General features: G+C 42.8%; 1 protein-coding gene across 3 annotated transcripts in view; it reads left to right on the top strand.

Moving 5' to 3' along the window:
* ARHGEF10 (Rho guanine nucleotide exchange factor 10) overlaps positions 1–25155 on the top strand; it is a 183655-nt gene that overhangs the window by 22863 nt on the left and 135637 nt on the right. For all 3 annotated transcript variants that reach the window (XM_074991190.1, XM_074991189.1, XM_074991191.1), the window contains exon 2: positions 1896–1973. In XM_074991190.1, the coding sequence (XP_074847291.1) occupies positions 1937–1973 (37 nt within the window). In that variant the 5' untranslated portion in view covers positions 1896–1936. The remainder of the gene's footprint in view (positions 1–1895; positions 1974–25155) is intronic.

The raw sequence follows: 25155 nt of genomic DNA, 5'->3' as shown, positions 1-25155 counted from the left end.
GCGTTAATCTATATTCTATGAAAACAAAAAAGCAGTTCAGTAGTACTTTGAAGACTAACAAAATGATTTACTAGGTGATGAGATTTCATGGGACAGACGTACTTCTTCTGACTGTTTCCAGATCTGAAGAAGTGGTCCGCCCCACAAAAGCTCATCACCTAATAAGTTATTTTGTTAAAGTGCTTCATGACTTCTTTGCTACTTTGAACTCTGAAGACTTTCCAATGCCTTGCTTTGTGGGATATGGGCCCAAATCCTGTGAAATCCTTTCCATTCAAACTACCTTCTTAGCTAGACTAAAAATGAGCTATTTTGGGACTGACTCTCTGCCACAGACTTGCTGTGTAATCTTGGGACTGCCACTTCACCCTTTTTTGCGTCTGTTTCCTCTCTTTCCCTTTGATTGGAAGCTCTCTAGGGCAGAACTGTCGTTTACCATTGTGCCTCAGATGATGATGGTCCAACTTGGGCCTTCAAGGTATTATTCTAATACAAACAAAAATAATTAACATTATTAGAAGGGAGGAAAGGATGTCTCAGAATGAGGGTTTTTTCCCCCCCCTCATCCATGATGCACTGTGTGTCAAAAAGAAGAGATGATTCAGAGAATCATGTTACAGTTAAAAGCCATTGAGGGCATTAGGTGCAGTGGAGTGCATAGTGGTTGTGCTGCACAAGAGAAGTGGGGAAGGCAGAGTGATTAGGTGGCACTTAGAGGTTCAGGCAGATAGTGGAATGCCCAGACAGCTTCCTTATTCCACTCCTTTCCTCAAGGTAAGTAGATGTAGTCCTGGGGCTTAAGTTTTTTTTCAAGTTTTCCAGAAAAGTTGCATTTAAAACATCTTTGTTTTGGTGTTAACATTTTATAACACAACCATTTTTCCCTAATCTTTTTTTTTTTTTTTTTTTTTTTTTTTTTTTTTTTTTTAAAAGTCAGTGACCTTCTGTCAGAATAGGGTAAACTCTTCCATATCTGGCAGCCCTGGGACCAGGAGGTTGCTGGATAGTCAAATACTCTGGATAATAGAGCATTATACCTAGCAATGCAGAACACTAAAGAAAAGCAATATTAGATATTAAGAAACAAAGTATGCAGGGTACTTTATGTACCAACAGTAGTATTGTATATTGCATTTCCTGTATCTGTATTTACTTTCACTGTACTGTACTTATGGAAAATGTAACATTTACTTATGATTAAAATGCCGAGAATTCTGGATAATAGAATGCTGTTTAATACAGAGTTCATTGTACGTGAACAGAAACGCAGTAAAGGCCATCAAAGTGGGTAAAATACAATGGTGGTGGTTCTCAAGGTAAACAAAAGCAGCCCTGTCTGGCACTGCAAATTATTACTGCATGGTCAACATAAGTTAGTCATCTGTTGCAAGGAAAAAGATACATCAGTGTGTTTGCTAACCAAGTGAACTCTGTGGTGTCAGACTCAGGACTGGTGATTTCCGGATGTTAACCTCCAAATAGAAAATGGATTTTCCTGACGCATGAGTAGTCTCAAACTCCAGACCATCTCCAGTGATGGGAGAAAGGTGCTGCACCCTTTTCTAAAATCCTAAAATTTGGGGGCAAAGTTTCAAAGCATGTAAGCCCTGAATTATGCCCAATTTATCAAGTGAACTTGAGTGTTACAATGGAATGAGTGTGTACCGGTCACTTTGGTAAATCTGGCTCTTATTTAGGTGCCCAGCTGAGCTCTTCAGAAAGTCTGACCCCCACTTGAAAATAGGGCTCCTGCATCCTCTTCCTTGTCTCAAGACTTTAATAACCATGCTATTAAATGGCTAAAATAGATGCTGCCAAATTTAAAAAAAAAAAAAAAAAACTCGGTGAATTTGCAAACCATGTTTACAATGCTTGAACAATGTGCTTTCTTGCAGAGGCTTATTAGCTCTATCAAAGGAACAGAGGTCACACCAGTATGGAGGCTGAGGATTTCCCCCCTCCACCACCAGAAGGTAACTGGAGTATTCAAGCTTTTTAATCACTATGACAGACACATCCCCTCACCACCAGCCACTCGCAACATCTTTAGTGAATTAGATCTCTTACCCCCGCTCCCCCAGCTGTGTTTGTACTTGTTAATATTATCCTAATGAACACAACTTGTATTTGTTCTTTAACCTGTACTCCTCAGCTGTTCTTCAGAGGTTACATATATTGAATGCCTAATTGTTGGTGCTTTGTGTCAGAGTCTTTCCAATGATTTATGTGAGCATGGGATCAAGCATGAAGTTTCATTTTAAGTCTCCTCATTGGTATGAATTTCCTCATCCAGTTATTGTCTCCAATATGAGGTGTTCAAGGTTGATTAGACAGGTACACAATTATTATGTACTCAAATGTGTTAATGCTGGTTTTGATTGGATATAATTTTTTTGCAGTCTTATTACTGTTGTATTTGAGATATAATAGTGGAAAGAAATTACATCGTGTCTTCAACCTATATATCTCTTTAGAACATGCAATAGGACGAGTTTCTTACCCCAAACATTTTAGGGGACAGACCCTGTCCTTCCACCTGGCAGCTGTATGATTTTTGTGGTCTAATGGAGGCTGAGATAGACGCCCTAGATGCAGGATAACACATGCCTCCCATAAGCCTTGGCACAGAGGACATGCACAGACAGAGAAAAGCATGGGAGAAATGGGGCTGTCTGTAATATGGTTCAGGGTGTTCCAGGTTGTGGGGCAGCCTAAAGGCAACTCTTGCAGGTCTTGGGTTGCTTTGATCTATTCTGAGAGGTAGTGTAGCCCCAAATCCTAAGAGCTCAAAGATGACATTGCATACAAAGCTGTCTTTACTCCTCTCCCTCCCATTGGTCTGTGTCTACCATCCTGGAGAGAGAATGCACCTGTAAAGCTTGTTCTGTTTTTATTGTAGGTTTACAGAGAGCACAATAAGTTTAAGTAGGCACCTTTGTCCTTTATGCATGAATCGCATCTTGACAGGACAACTAGATAAGTGTGTGTGGTGGTTTTTTTTTTTTTTTTTCCCCCTACATTTTTCTCTAGTTAGCAGGACCATCTTGTGACCTAGTATTTGTGTATTCTGTTAGTCTAAAGATCTCTCTCGTATATTTATATAGACATGAGTAAAATTTTCATTTTACTTAATAGCTGCTGAAAGAGTCTCCTGTGCTGTAGGTTCTGCAGCATTGACAATTTTAAAATAAAAATTAGATGTTTTTCTTAGTGGTGCTATAAGCATTATTTCAGTGGAGTTTGATAGTCTGGGTTATATAGAAGGTCAGACTAGACTAGGTGCAGGCAAAATATGGCCTGTGGGTTACAGCCAGACAAACTGCTGGATCTGACCTGTAGCACTGAGGGAGCCTGCCTAAGGGAGCTGCCTGGCTGCTGGCCAGGAGCCACCGAGGTAAGTGCTTTCCAGCCCAAGCCTGCCTTCCCCCACCTACTTCTGTCCCCCATTCATCAATGTGGTGACCTAGAGCCGGGTTACAACCTTAACCCTCTGCACCCATTCCTGCACCATATCACAACCTGCTGCCAGACTGCACAGCCCCTCCTACAGGTCAGAATCCTTTCCTGCACCCATACCGTCTTGGATCCTGCACCCCAGCCTTCTACCTTGAGTTCCCTTTTGCACCGAACTGTCATTCCAGACCCCACTGGTGCGCCCCCTTGACCACTTATCAAATTCTTGAATTGGTCCCCATCAAAAATTGATGATCACAATGGTTCCTTCAGGCCTTGGTCTCTATGCAAACTTGAAAATGTTACTAAATTCACAAACATTAAAAAAATCACTTTTATTGGCTTTGAATGATGACTGGGTGGAAGCATAGGAATTGTCATGCTGGGTCAGAGCAGTACTCCATCTAGTCTGGCTTCCTATGTATGACCGGGAAGCATACTATGTGCTGGAAGGTGAAATCCACTCTGCAGTAGGCAGTTGTGGAATAACCTGACCATAGGAAAAGATTTCTTCTGGCTCTACTATTTTGAGGTTGACTTTCATGTCCTGAATCATGAAGATTTAGACCCTTCCAAAAGGCATACTCACCTCCTGCCAAGGCCTTGCTATTGCTTTGGATGTGACTGGGTTTTGTTTAGTGGTTGAGTAGTGGCAGGATATCCAGTTACAATAGGACCAAAAAAAAGTCCCTTACAGACTGCCCATTTCTAAAGCAGTACATTGATGAGGGAAAGGTCTGTTCTGCATATGGGCTGAGACTGTTGAACAAAAGCTCTGGCAAAACAATTGTGGCTTTGGCATTTAATGTTCTGATTAGCAAAGCATTTTAGCCCGTGTGTGTTTAAACATGTACCAGTGAGACTGTTTATTAACGTTAGGCACATGCTGGAGTGCTTTGAGTCAGGGTCTAACTTCTGACATCACATTTTAGATGGATAACAGCAGATTTTTAGTTCCTGTATTTACTGAGACCAGATGTATTTAAAATGTGTTAGATGTTTCTCTGGTCCCTACTTTTATTGAAACCATTGCTGAGGAACACAAAACCCCTATTCCAAAGAGCTTACAGTCTAAAGCAGTGGGGTCCAATAGAAATTCAAAGATTTGCCATGCTGTGCTTGTCGTCTTTCCATATCTGCCACATTATATTACACAAAACTTTATAGAGCCAGGCACTCCTGGCCCCCTGCCCTGCAATAAATGCTCTCCTTCTCCCCCAGAGCCAGGAATCCCTGACCCTCTCCCACGCTAGCTGAATGCCCAGCTCCAGCCCCACCCATTCTAATTCAATGCTGGTGACTTACCAGAGCTGGCAGGGCTGCTGCCAGGTCACCATGAGCTTCTTCTGCCACGCATGGGGCGTGTGCACAGAGCAGGCAGATGGCACTCACCGCATGGCGAACTTATTGGACACCCCGGTCTAAAGATTCCTGAAGCTAGCATGTCTTTTTAATTTAATGTGGTGGTTTATGAGTTCCAGGATGTGAATGACTTTAATGAGCAATCAGATTTGAGTTCTCTGATTTGTCATTTGAGAAAGCCCTATGCTAATGGAAGACCTGGAAGTTAGATTAAAGGAAAGGTTCCAGAATGCTGAGTACAATAGGAAATTGTTTAACATGTCTGTGTCTTCCATTCCCAGAACTCAGATGGAAATGTTGCTAATAGGGGAGGTAACAGTCCTGCTGGACCCCCAGGGCAAGGTGTGGAAGGGTGAACCTAGCAGTGGAAGGGTCCAGGCTGGGAATAGCCAGCCCTCATTACCACCCAAGCCATGGTGCAACCTACACCCCTGCCAGTCCTCAGTGCTGCTTGGGACATGCATGTGACACTCCAGCAGTGATTTAAAGGACCCAGGGGGCCATGTGCTGCTACTGCTGGGACCCTGAGGCCCTTTTGAATTGCTGGGCCTCAGGTGAGTTGTCCCTTTTGCCCCTCACCACCCCAATTCCATGGGAGGGACAGTTTGCTAAGAAGATGTATTCTGCCTGGTGAGGGACAGGCCACTCTGTCGCACAGGGTGATTGTTTCACTTTGGACTGGATGCAAGGGATCTTTCCGCAGAGGAACTGCAGTTTATGTAGAGTGTGTTTGGGAGTTCAGTGCTCACACCCTCCTTTCTAAAATCTTTAAATGAAGCTACAGGCCCCCAGCTGAATAATGACTTTTTTTTTTCCACTGATGATATAGTGTAAGTCTGAGGTCTGTCAGCAGGAGGGAATGAACTTGCAACCTTGGGGCTAAATCCATGTGTTCTACCTCATGAGCTAAAAGCCAGCCAGCTGTCTCTCCACTAAGGCTGTAGAGCAGAGCCTTCACTCTCACTTGGCAGTGGTCTCAGTGCTCCTGGGGTTACAACAGGCAGCCAGGATACCTGGCAAGGTGATCCATGGTTCTGGTGCATCATGACAATACCTATGCTCCTACAATATTCATTAGTGAACAAAACCTTGTGATTGTGTGTGTGTGTGTGTGTGTGTGTGTTTTTAACACTAATGGCTCTTGCAAAATGTTTATCTTCCTTTTTTCTATACTGGGATCTTCAGGGTGTTTTTCTCCTCCTACCCTCTTGTTCTGTGCTAACCTTCCAATACTTTTGCTCTGTCCCATTGCAACACACATGCTGTTTGCTCTCCTGCTCACATTACAGCTGCTAGAATGGCTTGACTTGATTGTCATGGAGTGCAGAGCAAAGAGATGAGCTCTCAAGATGTTCACTTGTGAAGGAGATGAACGGGGAGGTAGTGAAATCCATGCTTCCTAAACTGGATGTCTCTCTCTTCCTTTGTTGGTTAGCTGGGGAGGTGAGAGTCAAGTGTCCAAACTCACCTGGCTAAGAAGTGGAAGTAGAGTCTGTGCTATGTGTCTAAACCCCTCTAAATTTGGATAGCTATGTCTACACTACAGGGAAAAATGACATGGTCAGGGCTGATCTTCTGGAGTTTGATTTTTGCATGTGTGTTAGAGGTGCACAAAGCTGAACTATCTGGAGTCAGCAGTCAGCTCCTGTACGCCTCAGAGGGAGGATGACAGGAGAACTTCTCCCATTGACCTCCCTCTGTGTAGATAGGCTGATTCTAGCTATCTGCAATAGACTTACCTGCCTACTGTAGACCAAGCCATACGTGCACAGCAGCAGCACAAACGGATCTAGGGAATTCAGCAGATGAGTAGATTTCTGGGACCTTGAGCAGAGGTAGCAGTAAAATCTACACTCTCTCTGCTTTGACGCCGATGGGCTGTGCTGCATGGCATTATTGTCTCTGAGAGTACACAGCCATTTTAAAGTCCTGAATTTAGTCTATGGTTGAGGAGATGGCGAAACACCTCATTAAGCCAATAGCTGTTACTCAGCATTGCTGTCTGCCGCCTTCACAAATGCAGCCCGAGATTTGAAAGTTACCTGGACTCTTTCCTTTTGATGGAAGGCAACGTGATTTGCAGTGCAAAGCTGAGAAACGGATGTCCTGAGTGCTAATCTTTGCTCTGCCCTTGACTTCCTGTGCAGCCCTGGACAAATAATTTTACCATATCTCTACCTCAGCATCTCCACAAGTAAAATAAGTTAGCAGTATTCTCCCCATCTTCCTCATAGGAGTCACCCTAAAGTTTGTGTAACTGTCATGTCAATGCTAAGGATGATTGTTTTCAGGCTTGTCTTCCTGGTGCATTAAACTGCAGCAGAGGCATAAATTCAAGGGTGCACTAGTGTGTCGTGCACTAGTGTCATGCACTAACTGGCTTGTGTGGATCCTGATGGTGTGCACAGAATTCTGTAGTGCATACTAACGTTGTATTGTTTGAAACAGGACTATATTAATGCATGCTGGGGGAACTTTTAGTGGATGCTAGCAGGGTACATCTAGGCCAGTTACTAGATGTGGCACTAGTGCACATCAGAATTTAAACGCTTCAGGTGTGGATTAATGTAACGTGAGGAGAAGCCCTTACACACAGTAGGCAGTAACTCTGTCCCAACTGAGGGAAATTATAGATGAATTTAAGATGCAACTGAGATCTCAAGGAGGAATAGTAGTGGAGAGAGTAGTGCATGGGTTTCCTTCACCTCCTCTTCACCCCACCCCAGCCACCTTTGTGCTGGTGCAGCTTAACTAATTCTGGCAAACACATGCTGCTGAATGTCACATGTATATAACACTGACATTCCATCTGTGTAACAATTTTAATTTCATGGTAACACATTTACATCTGTTAACTCCCACAGAACAAACGGAGACACTATGGAACACTTGAAAAGATATGTGTTGTCATGTTCCCTTGCATTTCCCAAGTGATGTGACTTTTAAAAGTGATACTCATGTCCTGCACAAGCATCAGGAATTCAAGTATTTGTTTATTTCCAGTGGGCCCATGTATTTTCAGGAAGAGATTGAAAAAGAAGGAAATTCACCATTATATTTAAAAGGAAAGGTGGAAAAAAAATGCAAAACCGAAAGAACCCTGAAACTTGCAGGTTTCATACATTGTGTGCTCATGCATGCATACCTAAGAGGAAGTAATGAATATTAAAACAAGAGGTGGGACATTGGTTTTAGTATTCATTGATTCTTTTGAGAAATAAAAATTGCTGGGGGACTCCTGGCCTCTTCACCAGCAAAGAAAAGTTTTAAGAGTAAATGAAGGCCATACACATTTCTATGAAATCAGTAACTGTTATGTTTCTTAATTTTTATTGTAGCAAAATATGTGCTTCACTGTGGACAGTGAAGTGTCACGTTGTGGAACACGGACACTGTAGTAGTTGCCAGACTTGGAAGGAAAGGCTTGCAGCCAAAGAAAGAGATGAACTGATGACTTCTGCAGACTGTATTTTTCCCTCAAGCTGTGCTGTCTTCACATCAGACTTAACAATGACTTGAGTCTAGTTGCCCTGATGTCATTTAGTTTGTAATTTCATGTGGTATTCTGGTCACAGTTTGTGACAGGCTAGTAGGACAAAAGGTGTGGGGTCTCACCTCCTTCTGCCCACATGGAAGTTGTCCCATATTACAGGATCAAAGGGAGGTTACTTACCTTCCCCATTGGAGGAATTGGAGTTACTTGTTGGGATCCAGGAAACTGGTCTTCCTGCTCCCTTCATAGGATTGGGTACTAGAGAAATTGCTTGCCTGGAGGTGAAAAATCCATTGTTTTTAATTTGACCTTTTTTGTTGTGCGTGTTCCCACTTACTAGGCTGCTACCAATCTTTCTGAGGCAAGGGAGTGTCCCTCATTGATTCAGAATGTGTCAAAGTCAATGGGAGTCCTTGGGTCAGGCCCACAATGCTTCCTAGTAATTAATTGTCCTAAAACTAAATCACCCTAACTACATAGTGTAGCCACAGAGCAGCAAAATGGGCCACTTGATAGCCCTGTCAGATGGCTCTGAAATTTCTCTTCTGGTTGTTACAACTCCAGCATTGGGCCTGTACAAGCACCCTTTTTTGTTTCTTAAATACCCATTTAAAACTGCATTGAAATGTCATTATGCAAACTTTCCAGTTTGCTGTGGTATTTGTCTGCATTTCCTTACTTCAACTGCCCTATGGATTGTGGCGAGCTTTTAAACAGCTGTCATATTTGGCCCCAGAGATGACTCTCTGTCACTGCCAGAGTTATTTCCAAAGCTCTTTTTTTGTGCCGGTACACCTTGGCAGCTGAGTACTGGTTCTTCTTTTCTCTTTTTTTACAAAGAAGAAAGGCACTGATTTATTTCCATACAGTTTACAATATACACTGTGAGATTAAAGGTGCTCTGTAGGTATCAGTATTCATTTACAGATGATATTTTTGCCGCCACCAATAAATATTTTGTTAAACTTGTGTTTGTGAGTGACCCACAAGTTTAATAAAGGCAGTTAAACTGGAGGTTTTTATAATATTATTTAAGAAGATCATGTGTTTTGTGATTTTGGTTTTTCAAGGTTAGGAGCTGTGAGATAAATATGCCTGTGTTTCATGTTAAAACGGAGTAAGTCAGAATTACTGCACTTGCTTGGGGGGGGTTGGTCTTTGGAAATACTGCATTGTTTGTAAGAGGTGCCTGTTTTTGGCAGACAGTTACAAATGATGATAAAAAACTGAGCCAAGATGTGAGAAGAATGAGAACAGAGTATGAATTGTAGTTATGAATAGTCCTTTGTTTCAGAAGCTGTTTGCAGCTTGTTGATGTCTGAACCCTATTTAGGATAGAAAAACTTACAAGATCACGTTACTGTCCATAAATAATAGAAAGAAAACAATCTGTTTAAAGTAAGAATCTAATATTTAATTTAACAATACATTCAGGGTGTCCAAAGAAGAGCAGAAAAACATTTTAGATGGCAGTAATACATCTGCAAATTCACATCACCCCAATTATGTCTGTTTCCTTTAACAAAACATGTTCAGAGAGACGAAGAAATTTAAGTAAAGCTTTATTTCCAAGAATAATTCTCTCTCTCTCAACCCCACACATAGTTTTATCCTTCCTTCCTTTGAAAGAAGCCAGCAAACCGGTCACTACTCATTTGGACTTGGAAATTTGTTAGGCGTGGACCATTGATTAGTGTTGCAATAAGGCAGACTAGCTCCTGATCTCTCTTCTGTATAGTTTCTAATTGGTATCTTTAATCTGAGTAAATCTCCCTACTGTTCCATCATGTGTTGCTGTTGCATCACTAAACTTTGTGTGAAGTGAATATGGTGGGACAATGCCCAGAGATCTGAATTGACAGTCGATTAACTTCATGAGACAAAAGGATGGTTGATGGTAGGTCTGCCAAAGGGGGTGGGGGCAAAGGATGCAGTTTTCTCCAGGCCTGGTGTTTCACAGGGGACAAAAGATACAGTTGCCCTCAGGCCTTGGAGCTCTAGCTGCTGCTATTTGTTTAGCAGTGGCAGTGGCTGAACCTTTGGGCCCCTTTGATATGCTGTGGCAGTGCTGAGGAAGTATACAAAACACGAAACCTCACAAGATTACATTTTTTGAAGAGCTATCTGCTTATACTTCCAGATAAATAGAACTAGCAAAGCTATCTATATTAGTATGATTTTGCAACTCAGTGATATTAAAGCTACTAAAATTACCATGTAGGCCCTGAATCAGCAAAGTACATAAGAACCACTCGCTCTTAAGCTACAAATAGTTCCATTTGAACTACAGGTTGAACCTCTCTAGTCCAGCATCCTTGGGACCTGAATGAGACAATTTGCCACACCGCAGGAGGTCAGTATTTTCTAGCAGACTTCCAAAGATTAAGGTCAGTAAAAACAAGTGCAAAGTACTTTATTTAGAAAGGAAAAATCAAATGCACAGTTACAAAATGGGAAGTAAGTGGTGAGGTGACAGTACTGCTAAAAAGGATCCGGAAATTATAGTGGATCACAAATTGAAAAAGAGTCAAAAACATGATGTTATTTCCAAAAAGGCTTATATGATTCTGGAGTGAATTAACAGGAATGTTATATGTAACACATTGGAGGTACAGTAGACCCTTGACTTACATGATTTTGACTTGTGTGTTTCTTGGAATAATGAATCAAAATAAACTTGCTGCCTGGCTGCTGCATCCTCCCCCTGGGCCTGCTGCATCCCTGACTCCCCTCTGCTCACTGCTACCCATCTGAAAACTTCGGTGGCTCAGCAGCTGTGGTGAAGATGGTGGTGGCTCCATGTGCCACCCAGCTGGCACAGCGGTGCTGTTCACCCTGCTGCTCTTGCCACCCTGGTCCTGCTTTGCAGCTCCATGCTGACTCCATCTTTGCTATGGCTGTCGAGCCCCTCTGCCACTCGCAGGCCTGACCCACTGGGACCTGAAGGTGACAGGGTGCCTCGCTCCCGGGGTTAGCTCTTTGTCCCTCCCCCATCCTGACTTATGTGAAATTTGACTTGTCTCCTTAGATGGGATAAATTGACCTCAAAGCACTCTATCAACTTCAGTACCGTACCAGATGCGATGAGTAGGTGGAGTTAACAGGACAACGGCTGCCTTTCTTCTCACTATAGAAGACGCAGCAGTAAATGTCAACCTCAGCTGTGCTATTCATATAGCTGAAGTTGTGTATCTTTAAACTGGCAAGGGGCTGAGTGGGCAGAGGTGGGGATCATAGTATAGAATAAGCCTCAGTGCTCCTGGCTAACCTTCAGATAACAGCTTGTCATCTCTGAGTACAGACTCCTATTACCGGTCAAATCTCTCCTGTGCCTAGACTCCTCCTTCCATGTAGATGTAAGAGGGGTTGAGAAGGTGACACCTTTCTGAGGAGGAGGAAGGCATACTGCTGCAGGCCTGATCTGGCATCCTGGGAGGTATGCTGGGGCTGGTATGTAAGACATTATGAAAGGGCTGCTGGGGATCATTCAGCTCTGATTACTACCCCAAGCTGCTCATCCACTATGCACTAATGATGCTGCAACATACATCCCTGAGCAGAATCGGAAGTGGTGTCCAGGCTCTGGGAGTGAGGGTGAAGGCGTTAGAGCCACAGGAGGTGTTCTCATTGATCCTTCCAGGCAGATGCAGAGACATGCTGGATTTAAATACATGGCTGCATGAATGCAGTCACTGGGAGGTCTTCCAGACTTGACCGTGGGATCCTGTTCTGTGGAGGGCTGCTGAGCACAGATAGGATGACCATATCTCCCTGTCCCAAGTACAGGACAGGGCAATATGGGGGAGGGGCAGTTCCTCCTGGCTCCACCTAGCCACTGGCCCAGTCCAAGAAAGCGGCAGCAGGGACCTGGCAGCCGCTCATGCGCCCCCCTGCTTCCCTGAGACTCCTGCCAGCAGCTTCACCTGCATAGCTGTTGGTGGAAAAGGTCAGCAAGTGTGGTCCCAAATAGGGAACAATTAGTCCCTGTTAAAAAAAACAAGCAGGGATGCCTTTTTGGTATCCCCGATATGGGATCGCCCCACCTAATACAGGATGGATGATCACCCTAAGCATAGATCTAGCCTATTTGTATCAGAAGACACTCTTCCCCTTACTTTACAAACTAGCTAAGCTAGTTAGGTGGGCTTTAAAGTGGGTTTGACAGAACAAGGAGACAAAAGTCCACAGCTAAGTTCAAAACATGTTGACCTGGGTGAATGACTGACTGAAATCTGTGGGGGAGCATGGTCAGTCATTGCCTAGATAAAGATGAGAGGGAATCAAAGAGGAAATCTAATAAACAACTTAGGTGTCTGGATACTAATGCAAGAAGCGTGGGGAATCAACAGGAGGAACTTGAAATACTAGTGAGTAATCACAATTATAATTAGTATCACAGAAACTTCGTGTGATAGTCTGACTGGAACATTGGTACAGAGGCACGCAGCTTGTTCAGGAAGGTCAAGCAGGGGAAAACTGTCCCTCTTGCATGCATATTATCCACACGTTACTCAGCTTTAAAATACTAAACAAATCTGAGTCAACTAGAACTATTATTTTCTTCTTGCAAATGTTTAGTATAGGTTGAAATTTTCTGGTCCAGCACTCTTCTGCTCTGGCAACAACAGACCACAGATTTTGCTGGACCAGAGAGCGCTTGTAAAAGAGAGCCCCAGCTGTCTGGAGCTGGCAAGCCAGCAGTGGAGCCCCACTGGTGTCAGGGATCCCTACTGGCAGCCCCATTGTGGGGAACCTGGCTGGAACAGGGAACCCTGATGGTATCCTCACTGTGGTGGGAAGCCAGGTTGGGGAGCCTCGCTGGCAGCCATGATGGTAGGGAGCACTGTGGGGAGACAGGCAAGGGATAGGGAGCCCTTCCAGCAATGCCAGGGAGGGAGCCTCACCAGGAATAGGGCCCCCCAGGTAGCCTGGAGGCAGGGAGCATGTGGCAGCCAGGAGGGCATCCTAGTCAGCAGGCTGGTCGCCCCCTGCAGGCAAGCCTGGAGGCTTGACCTCCCCAGGTCCAGCCAATTCCCTCAGCTGGGATTACTCAGGTACTGAAGGTGCTGGTTCAGGCAGGTACAACCTGGACAGTGTTTACTGGCACGGGAAAGGACAGTAAAAGACGTTCACTCAGACTTGTCTGGAATGTCAACTCTTAATTTGATTAATGCCTTTACCGTTCTGTGTTTGTGCAACTAAAAATAAGTAACAAAGCAACAGGCAGCAAACAACTGAACACTGAAAATAGGAAGGGAAATAAAGCATCAGTCAGGTGGTTGGCTATTGGTATTCTAAATAAATATTTAGGATCCTTGCTATGCAAATGAAACAGAGGCTGGTAAAACAAATTCTGGATTGAAACTTTCACATAGCCTTGGAGTTTGTAGACAGATGCATTCTTCAAAGAGGTTGCAAATAAAATCTTTACCCTACAAAATTCTGAGCATCACACACAGTGCTAACTACTTCTGAGTACACCCATTGGCTCCTAAAAGCCAGAACTATGCCACATAGCAAAGATCTGGCCTTAATGCCAATATCCCTCCCCAAACTAATTCTAAAACTTAATGGAATTCACTTGTCTGGAGTCCAACTCTAATTGAAAAGCCTAACAAATAAACAAGATACATGGTAAAGTTCTTCCAGTTTTAACAACTTACAATGTATTTAATTAGTAAAAGGATATAAAAAATCATTAAGATTGGAGTTTTCAGCTGTATACAACACTAAAAATTCAGTTAAATGAATCTTTTTGTTTCTTACTGTCAACCATTAACACCTATATAAACTTTTGTTTGAAGTGTAATCATGGAAATACCATGTGCTCAACCTATCCACAGGCTTTTGGTTCAGCAGTCATTCACTAAAGCCTGAATCATATCTCCTAAATGCTTTACAATTGAAAAACAAGATCTGCTGATGAAGAGTCTCTCAGCCCTCTTTAATTCTCTGCTCTGGGTCTGGATCTTTTCTAGATGTCTGTGTGCTAACAAACTCAACATGTCCAAAAGCAAGCTCTTTATCTTTCTCTACTGATACTAGGTGACAAAAATATATAGAAGACAGCAAACCTGATGCCAGTTGTTAAAAAGGTTTCCAGAGATGATCCTGACAATTACAGGTCAATGAGCCAGGCTTCAGTGCTGAGAAAACTGGTTGGAACTATAGTAAAGGAGCAAACTGTCAGATGCATAGATGAGTAGAAATTGTTTGGGTAAGAGTCAGTGTGGCTTTTGAAAAGGGAACTCATGCCTCACCAATCAAATAAGACATTGGGGTTTGAGAATAAAGGGAAAATGTACAAGTCTTATTTAAATTACTGTAGTTTTTAAAAAAAAAACACTTTTATCAAGTTAATTTTTGTTTTGGATTTCTTAAAGGGTAGTTAAAATTTGCCTATTAATGTTCGTAGTGGGTTTTCTTTTCTTTTTTTTTTTTGCTTAATGGGAATTCCAGCAAGTGTACCTTTTGCTCCATGCATGTAAACTTTTATCATTCTATAGCCATTTTAACAAAAAAGGGCTATAGTCAATTTGGTTTTCAATAACTTTTTTGTCTAGCATTGATTTAGCTGTGCCAAAACAGAGCACTTCTCTAATTTTCTCCATTTTTACCTCCTTTCTGTAAGATTTATTGAAAAGGAATCCTATTCTAGGTTCATTCTATTATTCCTGCTCAACCTGGTTCAGTGTCTTTCAACATTGGCTCAGTTATGTCAGTTTTGAAGACTGAACTTGATTTGATTTTTTTTTTTTTTTAAAAGTCTCTCTTTTCTGTTTTGTTTTTATGAGAAGCAATCCTATTTGAGGTGTCTCATTTTCCTGTCACCACCTAATCTTTAGATTGCTTTAAGTTATGATTAAGAAAAAAAGCTGTATATCAAATTTAGTGGGTCTAGCTTTTACCATTTAGGACAGATCCATACAAGATACTGCCCCAGAGGGGCTGGATCTGGTCTGCCAAGCCAGGCTTTTTTAAAAATAACAGGAAAAAATTATGCAAAATTCAGGAGTTGAATGTCATGGGGAAGTTCAACTACCCAGATACTTCATGGAAAAACAAAACATTGGGGCACAGATTATCCAGATAAATTCTTGAAATGTGTTGGAAGCCAATTTTTATTAGGGAAGATGAAGAAAGCGCTGAGGGGATAGACTGTTCTAGATCTGATTTTATTTTTTGACAAACACTGAGGAATTAACTGAGAATTTGAAGGTGTTAGGCAGCTTGTGAGACCCATATTGTGAAGTAGGTGTTCGTGGTTTTAAGATAAAAGCATAATAAAAATAATTGACATAAGGAAGGCAAAGTTTATGAAACTCAGAAAATTGATGAGAGAGATTTTGTGAAAAGCAAATTTTAAGGGGAAAAAGAATTCAGGAGTTGGTAGTATTGTGAAGAGACATAGTTTTGCTCTTGTGCCCTTAACAATCTCAGTGCTTAGCCTCTTGCCATATTTCTTGTCCTTTCTATCTTGTTTAAATTGGAAACAAAGAAATAACCTTACAAAATTTGGAAACTTGGTCAGATTTGAAAAAATGAAGATAAATTTTGTCTCAACATACTCTAAGAAGGATGAAGCAAAAACAAGATTAACCTAGCTCTGAATATAAAGGGTAACAAAGTATTTTGCAAATATATGAGAAGCAAGAAGACAGAGTAAACCTATTATCCTAGGAGGGAGGGAATGGCAAACACCAAAAACACAGCAGTGACTAAATCATTAAATGTGTGTTTTCTTGGTTGTGGTTTTTTTTCTTTGTTTCTGCTTACACACACACTCTCTCTCTCTCTCTCACAAATAATGGCGATTGGAAGACTAATACAGGGATCTGCCTAAATGGGTTAGGCTCCAAGGCTAAAATAGGAAGAAAACATCTAAATCATTCTTAACTTGTTCAAGTTCATAAAGCCTGATAGAATACTTAAGTAATTGTCTCAAGTGATCTCTTAACTATTACTAATTGTCTTTCAGAATTCATGGAGAATGAGAGAGAGCTGAAGACTAGGAAAGGGCAAATATAGTACTTTTGTGTAAAAATGAGCATAAGGAGCCAGGGAATTGTAGACCAGTCAGCTTACTTTGGTTCTTAGGCAGATAATGGAGCAAATAATCAATTTATAAGCATCTAAAAGAAAAAAGTGTAAGAGGGATATAAAACTGAGTGTTATGGAGGAAAGTGAACAGGGAATTATTTACACGAAGGTCTCAAAGTATGCAAATCTAGAGTACATGACCTCACTCTTAAGCAGCTGACTCCCGATTCATACTGTATACAGTAAACCCTTGAGAGATGCTGAGGTGTGTGGGGGAGGAGATCTCCCATCAAAGTGGAACAGAACTAGCAGCAGCCACCTCTTCCTGTGAATGGTGCATGGGGGGCTCCAGCCTCTACCATGTGCCCTGGCTCCAGCCACCCCCGTGTGTCCTGGCTCCAACCCCCACAGACCCAGCTCCAAACCCCACGAACCTGGCTCAAATCTCCTCCTCCTCTCCCCTCCTCCCCAAAACACACAGTGCAGCCCTAACCCACCCCAGGCTTAATTCCTCTGCCCCCTCCACCTACTGCCCAAGCACCCAATTTACATGAATTTTGGAGTATGCGAGGGTTGTGTTCCATGCAGCCCTTGTGTATTTTGGGGGCTTACTGTACTTATTCCCATAATATAAGAACTAGGGTACACCAGGGCTGGGTCTATGCAGAGCTCTGCTCGGTGCTGCTGCTGGTAGAGCTATGCGAAGTGAGTTTCTTGGGACTGCACATGGCTGCTTATATGCATAATCCCAAAGCTCATTACAATAGCCACGTGAGAGTTCAGTGCAGGCAGAAGGGGGTGCTGGCACTGTAGAGGCCATGTGGATGTGCCTTTGCTGGCTAAACCCCACTCTTGTCACCAGTCCTTATATGTCCTCATAAATTATTTGGACAATAGCATAAAGACCACATTGATAAAGTTTGTGAATGGTGGCTAGCTGGGAGGGGTCACAAGTGCTTTGGAGACTAGGATTATCCTCAAATGATCTTTACACATTGCAATGTGACAAAACAGAGAAACCACCCACCAGCACAGAAGGGGTTAAAGAGTGTCATTGAGCCCAGCTAGTACCACCCTGTTTTAACTGCAGCCAATGCTAGGCCTGGAAGAGAAAGAAAAGGAGGGAGCCAGGCTCAGTTGGGGCTCACTGGTGAAAAGGTAGGAGCTAGCTGCCTCTCTGCATGAAGGGATGTATCACTAGCCTGCCAGCTAAGGCAGCTGCCAGGAAACAAGCACTGTCTCCTTGGTCAGAAGAGTGAGAGGAAGATGCATAAGAGCACCTTGTCTATGATCGAATGGGGTGACTGACACATAGCAACCTTGTAGAGTTCTGACCTTCCAGACTCTGGATATGGGTATGAATGATCATATCTGGCCTTGGGTTAAATTAAGTGTGCTCTCGCCCCCAGGTTGCTAGCATGCAGAGCATCATTATCAAGGATGTGAAGCCTGGTATTTAAAAGTTAGGAAATGCCAGAAATGAGGTTGCATGTACAACATTAATTTGGCCCTGTTGTGTGTATGTAATATGATATAATCTTTAAATACCGGGTCCTAGTCTGTGTGTCCAAAAAGTCCCAGTTTGCTCCACAATCCCTTCTCCAAGTTCACTTTCTTGCACCCTGGCCCTCCCCTCCCCCCCACCTCCCTCCCACACCCATATCTGTGCTCAACCAGTTCCGGTCTCCCACTGCAAACTCTCACTCATACCCTCTCTCTCCTCACAGTTGCAGTCTCTCCCACCAGGCTTTTTGTCCCATTCTACTTCTTTCCCTCACCCTTGTCTGGGTATTGTTCCCTCTGCATTTAAGTCAGAGGGCTTCCTCCTCCATGCTCCCTGGGAGACAGTAGGAAGGACGGTTTAACTGTGTCTACACAGCAGTTATCGCAAAATAACAGTTATTTCAAAATAACTTTAGCAGCATCCAAACAATGCATATGCTATTTTGAAATAAAATGGAAATGCAGTTTTGTTAAACCTCATTCCATGAGGAATAATGACTACTTTGAACTCGCTATTTCCAAATAGTTGCTATTAAGACGCAAAACAGTGCTATTTTGAAATAAACTCCAATGGCACTATTTTTAAATAGTGTTATGGACCTGGAAATGCTATTTCAAAATAGCTAGGTGCTATTCTGAAATGCATTTTGTTTGTGGATGTGTTATTTCAAAATAAGATATTGCAAAATAGTGTTGCCATATAGACATAGCCTAACAGGAACATAGGAGAGAGAGATTTTGCTCTCAGTTCCAGTGTCTTGTCCTGAGCAGCAATGATGTGGAAAGATCAGCTGTGTTTCTGTATCTCTCTCTCTCTCTGTATCAGTCACTCTGTGGAGATGGCACATGTGCAGTATAGTCACATGTTGGAGAGGGGTGGTGAATGTGCTGACTCTTCAGCAGTCAGAGCACATGCAAAGTAGAGTTTTTCAGAGGCTAACAATTTGGTGAAATTGAGGTGAATGTTCACAGGAACACAAGACACATCCCTGATGCAATGGCTGCTGTAGTAATCAGAAGTCTCCTGGTCTGTCAGGTCTCCTGCTCCATCAGTGATATGTCATATGGCTATTATCTGTTTGGCCCTTGTGTGAATGTGTGTGTATGGGTGTGTGATGTTGGTTTGTTGAAGTAGCTAACATGGCAAACTCCAAGGGAGCCCCCCAAAGACCAGGCAAGGATTGAAGGCACCAGGCGTGATTTATTGTAAACAAAGCACAGTAATAGCTTCCAGGATGTCTACAGGTAGGGTAAGAATTTGTGCCCATGACAATGGACACAGCTTAGTCAGTGACATGAGATGCATAGGCTGGACAAAGACACTTTTATACACAGCTACAAACAAGTTACACATCACGCTTGATGTATCAGGTTGCCACCCTTCGATGTACTTAGATCCACCCATTACCTTACACATGGTGGTTTAATCAAAAGCATCATTAGTCATCATGCTGTCATTTTAGACCCTGTTCTGAACCTGGGGTGGTATGTCTGCTATTTGAGGGGTGTGTGGGTTTTTTTTTTTTTTTTAGGAGGTGAGAATTACACAATCCCTCTGAAATGTGCTCCCAGTCTGTGACTAGTACTACTTAGGTGTGAGTGTTTCTGCAATATCAGTCCTGTTTTGTGTCAAGTGGTGTGAGTAGGGCTTGTGTCTTGCTCACAGCTTCACTTTGCTTTATCTTAAAGTCCTAACCATGGCTGTCTTGGCCTCAGACATCACACCACACATACCTTACATGTGGACTTACATGTTAGGCCGTCCCTCATCTTACTACAGCCATCTCCCACTGCAAAAGATCAAGTCCCTGTTCCGCTTGGAGAAGTGAGAGCTTTGTGAAGAAAAAGTCACCAGAATTTTGTAACATTGTGTAAACAAGATATTTTCTCCTGTGATGTTATCTGATTGTGATATGATCGTTTACATCACTGTTGCAATCTCTGAGCTATATTTACCACAATTCTCGTACAATTGCTGTCGAGAGAGAGAGAGAGAGAGATTAGATAAGTTATGATGTGCTGATTATGATTATGCCATTTTTGTGCATGCACATCCCTTTATAATTGAATATATAAACATTTAGCTGTATACCTGTATTTCAAATGCTGGCTCCTCAAGTAGGCCACAGAAAGTATCTAGCCAGTATGTCCAGAAAGGCTACTCAGGTTGATTGGCTCATCAAGAAACATTCAACTGCCAGTGAATACATCCAGATTGGAATGTGAACAGTGGCTTCTACCTGCAAAGAACTGAGTCACGCATGGGTTCTCTCCATATGGCAGAAGATATAAGACGCCCAGGATACTCCTCCCTTTTGTCTTTAATTTTGCTTTTTATCTCTGGAGGAACTTTACTACAAACTGAAGCTCTGAACAACTCATCCAAGCTGTGGATGTACTGCAGAGACTTGACTTAAGCCAGGAGTTTATTCCATTACTGATAACAAGGCTGAACCAATCACTTTTGTAATTGTTGTACGTATTTGGTTCCCTAAACCAATTACAGCTCTCACCTTTATTTAAAGAAAAAAAAAAACTTCAACTTTTAGGTACTAAAGGATTGGCAACAGCATGATATTTTGGTTAAGATCTGACTTATAAATTGACCTGGGCACATGGCTGCTCCTTACGCATTGGAAGAATATTTTATTGGGTGAGAATGGTTTTCATAGTCACTTATCTGCATAAAGAGTGCTATTGAGCATTATACAGGGGACTTGGAGTGTCTGAGGGAACTGCTTGTATGAATTCTTGTTGAGTATGGTGAAACAAAAGTTCTCTTTTGGGGTACCTGGGGAGTGAAGATCCCCACTTCTGGGGTGTGGCAGTCCTCTCTCTAAGTAGTTTGTTCTGAATCAGATACCCTCAGTAGTGTCCCACCAGAGCTTGGCAAATTACACCCTGGCCTTGTTTTAGAAATGGCTGAACTTCTTCAGATGCAACAATAATAAAATATATCAGGCAGCTTGAGTGCTGTTCATATGTCAAAACCAGTGTGTGGGAGAAATAGTTGCCTAGAACTTCACTTAGCTGTGGGGGTGGGGAAAGAGGCAATATTGGTCAAAATCCTGCTTTGTTATGTCAATGGAACTACTTCCCATGTGGCTAAGTGCAAGATTTCCCCCATATTACTTGATTGGTGCCTGCTCTTTTAAGGCCCAGTTCCATTTTCTTCTGCCTCTCCCACTTATATAAGAGCTAGGTGGAATCTGACACTTAAAAGGTTTGAGAAAGTGAGTCAGTAAACGCTTTCTCTGCTCTCAGAAGAGGGCTAGTTAAGTCACCTCTGGTATAGTCCTATACAGTAGGATCATGATTTCTGCTGGTTTTGTTTGATTCAACTTGATGAATTGGAAAATTGATCAGATTATCAACATCTTTTATGGTGGCTAAATCCATACCTGGCCAGTGAACATATTAACGTAGCTGGTTATTCAATTTTGGTTGTTCTCAGGTACCTATAAGTAAATGATCACGGAAGAATTCAAGGAACTTGATTTGAAGAAAACTTGGCGCACCGGGCATTTCAAATATTTGATTAATCCCAAAGGTTTTCATAGTGGGGGGTGGGGTGAGAAATATATTGGGCCAAAGGTAAGCTGTAGTCAGCTGCAGCTCCCAGGGAGGTCTCCAAGCTAGATTCGGAACAGAAGCAGTGTAAGTAAAACTGCCCACCCCCTAAGATGAATTTTTCATGAACACTTTAAAAAAATATGTTGGGTGGGGGGGGTGGAAATTGAATTTTAAAAATTTCTGTGAGCTCTGCTGATCCACTAGTGATGTACTGGGGGAGGGATAGCTCAGTGGTTTGAGCATTGGCCTGCTAAAGCCAGGGTTGTGAGCTCAGTCCTTGAGGTGGCCATTTAGGGATTGAGGCAAATATATATCAGGGATGGTGCTTGGCCCTGGCAAGGGACTGGACTGTATAACCCTCCTGAGGTCCTTTCTAATTCTAGGAGATTTGTATGTGTACTGGGTGCAAGTGACAAAGCAAACCAATCTGATTTGGCATTCAGTGGATGTGCAAAACAAACAGAAGCTACATACCTGAAAAGTTTAAAAAAGGAAGTGTATATAAAAAGATAAATGGATAGACCTCATTTTGCACTCCCACAGTATGCCAAATAGGTCCAAGATACACTTCTTTGTTTTATTCATCCATTTACACCCATTTTGTCATCAGAATATATCTGATGGGTATCACTACACCACCACTTTATTCACCATCATTGTCATCCTGTACTAGGTATTCAGGCTATGTCTAGATTGCAGACTTTTTTTAGGAGACCAGAGATCTCTCAGAAGAGGTCTGCCACATCCAAACAACATGTCCGCTTTTCCAAGACCACAGTCCGAAAAGCGACTGCATTCTGCCGACCATTTTTATGCATCTCGTGCCACGAGACAGAAGGGATGTTCCAGTAGAGAGACCTTTCCTGACGTTTGGTTCTGTGTGGATGGGCCAGAGGTCAGGAAAGTCTCTCCCAACAGAGCTGTACGCAAATTGCAGTGTGCAATTTGCATATCTTTTTCTGACATTTCCCCGTAGTGTAGCCTAGCCCCCGCTGTTGGCAATATAGTCTCACTGACTGGGATCCATTTTATTTATATCTAAATAGAGTAGAAATGACTTACTACTGTAAAACACAAACACCCAGTTGGAATTCTGTCTCATATTAGCGGCTTGAAATGCTTATTTAATATTTAATTTAAAAAAAAAAAAAAAAAAGCTGTAGTAAGTAAAGGTAAAGAGCCACAGAAAGGAAATGGAGCATGGAAGGAGAGAGTGAAAATAAGAATGTGTTTCAATGGACAACGTGGTGCACAATTTTCATAGTCATGAGCCATTTTAAAGTCTTACAAAATTACCATAATAAACATCTCCTATGAAAACATCACTATTTGTTATCCCTAAACTTTACTCCCTGTCCCCCCCCCCCCCCCCCCCCCGGCAAGAAAAGATAAGCCCAAGTTTACTTTATCTATATTGTTCATCTATCTAATATATCCTTTAAGGAAATTCAGAATAACTGAATGAACACAGTACCATCTACTACTCTGAAAGTAGCAGCACAGCCAGAAAGAGACCATTACAGAGCATGTTAAATTTAGTTACTCACACCCAATTCTCTCTATAAACATTACCTATTTATTTCTGAAGTCGGTTTGCTCTGTTCTAAGAAAGTATTTTTATTGAATAATACATTGTGCAAAACTGCACACAATTATAATTAATTGTAATTATATAGTCATAATTAATTTGTGTGCCATGTTAACTATTAAAAGGTAAAATAACATTCCTTCATTCAACCTGTAATTTGTATGTTCATAGCATACAAAGAGACAAAAATCATATTTGGAAGATACTTTGAAACAAGTTTCTCTACCAGACGAATAGAAATGTCTTAATAATAATAATGCAGAATGGTGAAATGGTCTGAGGAAAACAGGATGAAGTTCAATAAGGGTGCATTCAAAGTACTGCACTTCAGGAGGAGCAATCAGTTTCATGCGTAAAAAATGCGAAGTGACCTGCTAGGATGGAGTACTGCAGGATGGGACCTAGAGGCTGGAGTGGACCACAAGCTAAGTATGCAAAAAAAAAAGCAAACACGATTCTGGGATGCGTGAACAGGAGTGTTGTGAGCAAGACACAAGAACAGCAACAAAAATTATTAAAGGTCTAGAAAATATGATCTATATGTGAAGATTAAAAGAATTGGATTTGTTTAGTTTGGAAGAGAGATGGCTGAGAGAGGACATAAAAGAGGGTTACAAAGAGGATGGAGAAAAATTGTTCTCCTTTGTTTCTGATGATGAGACAAGAAGCACGGGCTTAAATTGCAGCAAGGGAGGTTGAGGTTGGACATTAGGAAGAATTTCCTGTCTGTGTGGGTGCCTAATGGAATACATTGCCTAGGTTGATTGTGGAATCTCCATCATTGGAGATATTTGAGAACAGGTTGGATTAATATCTAACGTGGATGATATAGATGGTACTTGTTCCTGCCATGGGGCAGGGGACTGGACTTGATGACCTTTTGAGCTCCCTTCCAGTCCCAGTATTCTATGTTCAAATGGAAATAGCATTACAATTATGTTCGCTGGAATTTAAATTATTAGTACACTTTTTGTTCAGGCTGGGAAAAATGAGTGAAGCGTACATAAAATTAGTTTTTCCCCAACTAATTCATAATAATCTAAGGTGGTGGTTGTCACCTAGAGAAGGACATTTTATAATGAAGACGTATTGTTAACTGTGCATATTCCAAAATCGCGAATGAGGCGCTACATCATGGTTTCCCAAGCTGGGGGGTGTGCCCTCTGTGGAGGCATGAAGAAATTCTGGGGAGGGGAGGCATGAGGTGACCCATCCCCCCATTCATTACCTCCACCTCAAGAAGGAGCTGGCCTTTGCTTCCAGCTCTCAGCCCCTGCTATTTTACGTGGGTGACCTGGCGCTACCACTATAAAAAGCAGGCAGCCAGTGAAGACCCCCTTGGAGCTAGCTGCCTTATGCAAAGATGAATGAGTGTGGGTTGTGGGGAAGAGGAGAATGGGGTTAGATGGGGTGCCTGGCTTGGGTGAGAGGGATGGGGTAAGAATGGGAGGCTGGTGGTGCCTGTGGGATGGGATGGGCTTGGGTGGGCAGCTTGTAGGGCTCGGGCGGCTGACCGGCTTGTGGGACTTATGGTGCTTGGGCAGCTGATCATGGCATCGCAGGGTTTAGGTGGCTTGGGCTGGCAGCTGGCCCTGGCAGTGCGAGGCTTGGGTGGCTCAGGCTGGCAGGTGGACAGTTTGCTCCAGCAGCCCGGGGTGTGGGGCTGAGGTGGCTTGGGCTGGCAGACAGTTGGCTGGCCCCAGCAACGTGGGGCTTGGGTGGCTCAGGATGCCAGGCGGGCATCTGGTCCTGGCAGCACTGGGGCTCGGGGGAGGCGGCTTGGGCAGCTGGCCCATGGCTGGGGTGGGTGTCTGTTAGGCGGGCAGCTGGTCCCAGCAGCGCAGGGTTAAGGCAGCCGGCTGGAGGCTGGCAGGTGGGTGGGTGGGTGGCTGGCCTCTGGCAGTGTAGGGCTCAGGCAGGTGGCTCTGGCAGCACAGGTCTCAGGTGGGTGGGTGACTGTTGTGGTCAGTTCTAGCAGCTAGCATGGGGCTCAGGCAGCTGGCCTGCCGGGGCTGCACCAGGCACCTTCAAGGGGCCAAGAAGAACTATTTGTGCTTATTTTTAATTTTAAATAATATTTTTATATCAAGTTTCTGTGTTTATTTTAAAATACAAATTGAATTTTTTGTTATAAGAGGATTGG

The sequence above is a fragment of the Carettochelys insculpta genome, chromosome 3, assembly GCF_033958435.1.
Source record: "Carettochelys insculpta isolate YL-2023 chromosome 3, ASM3395843v1, whole genome shotgun sequence".
NCBI classification, from domain to species: Eukaryota; Metazoa; Chordata; order Testudines; family Carettochelyidae; genus Carettochelys; species Carettochelys insculpta.
The sequence above is the reverse complement of the archived record's forward strand: the minus strand, read 5'-3'. Positions and strand labels throughout refer to the sequence as shown.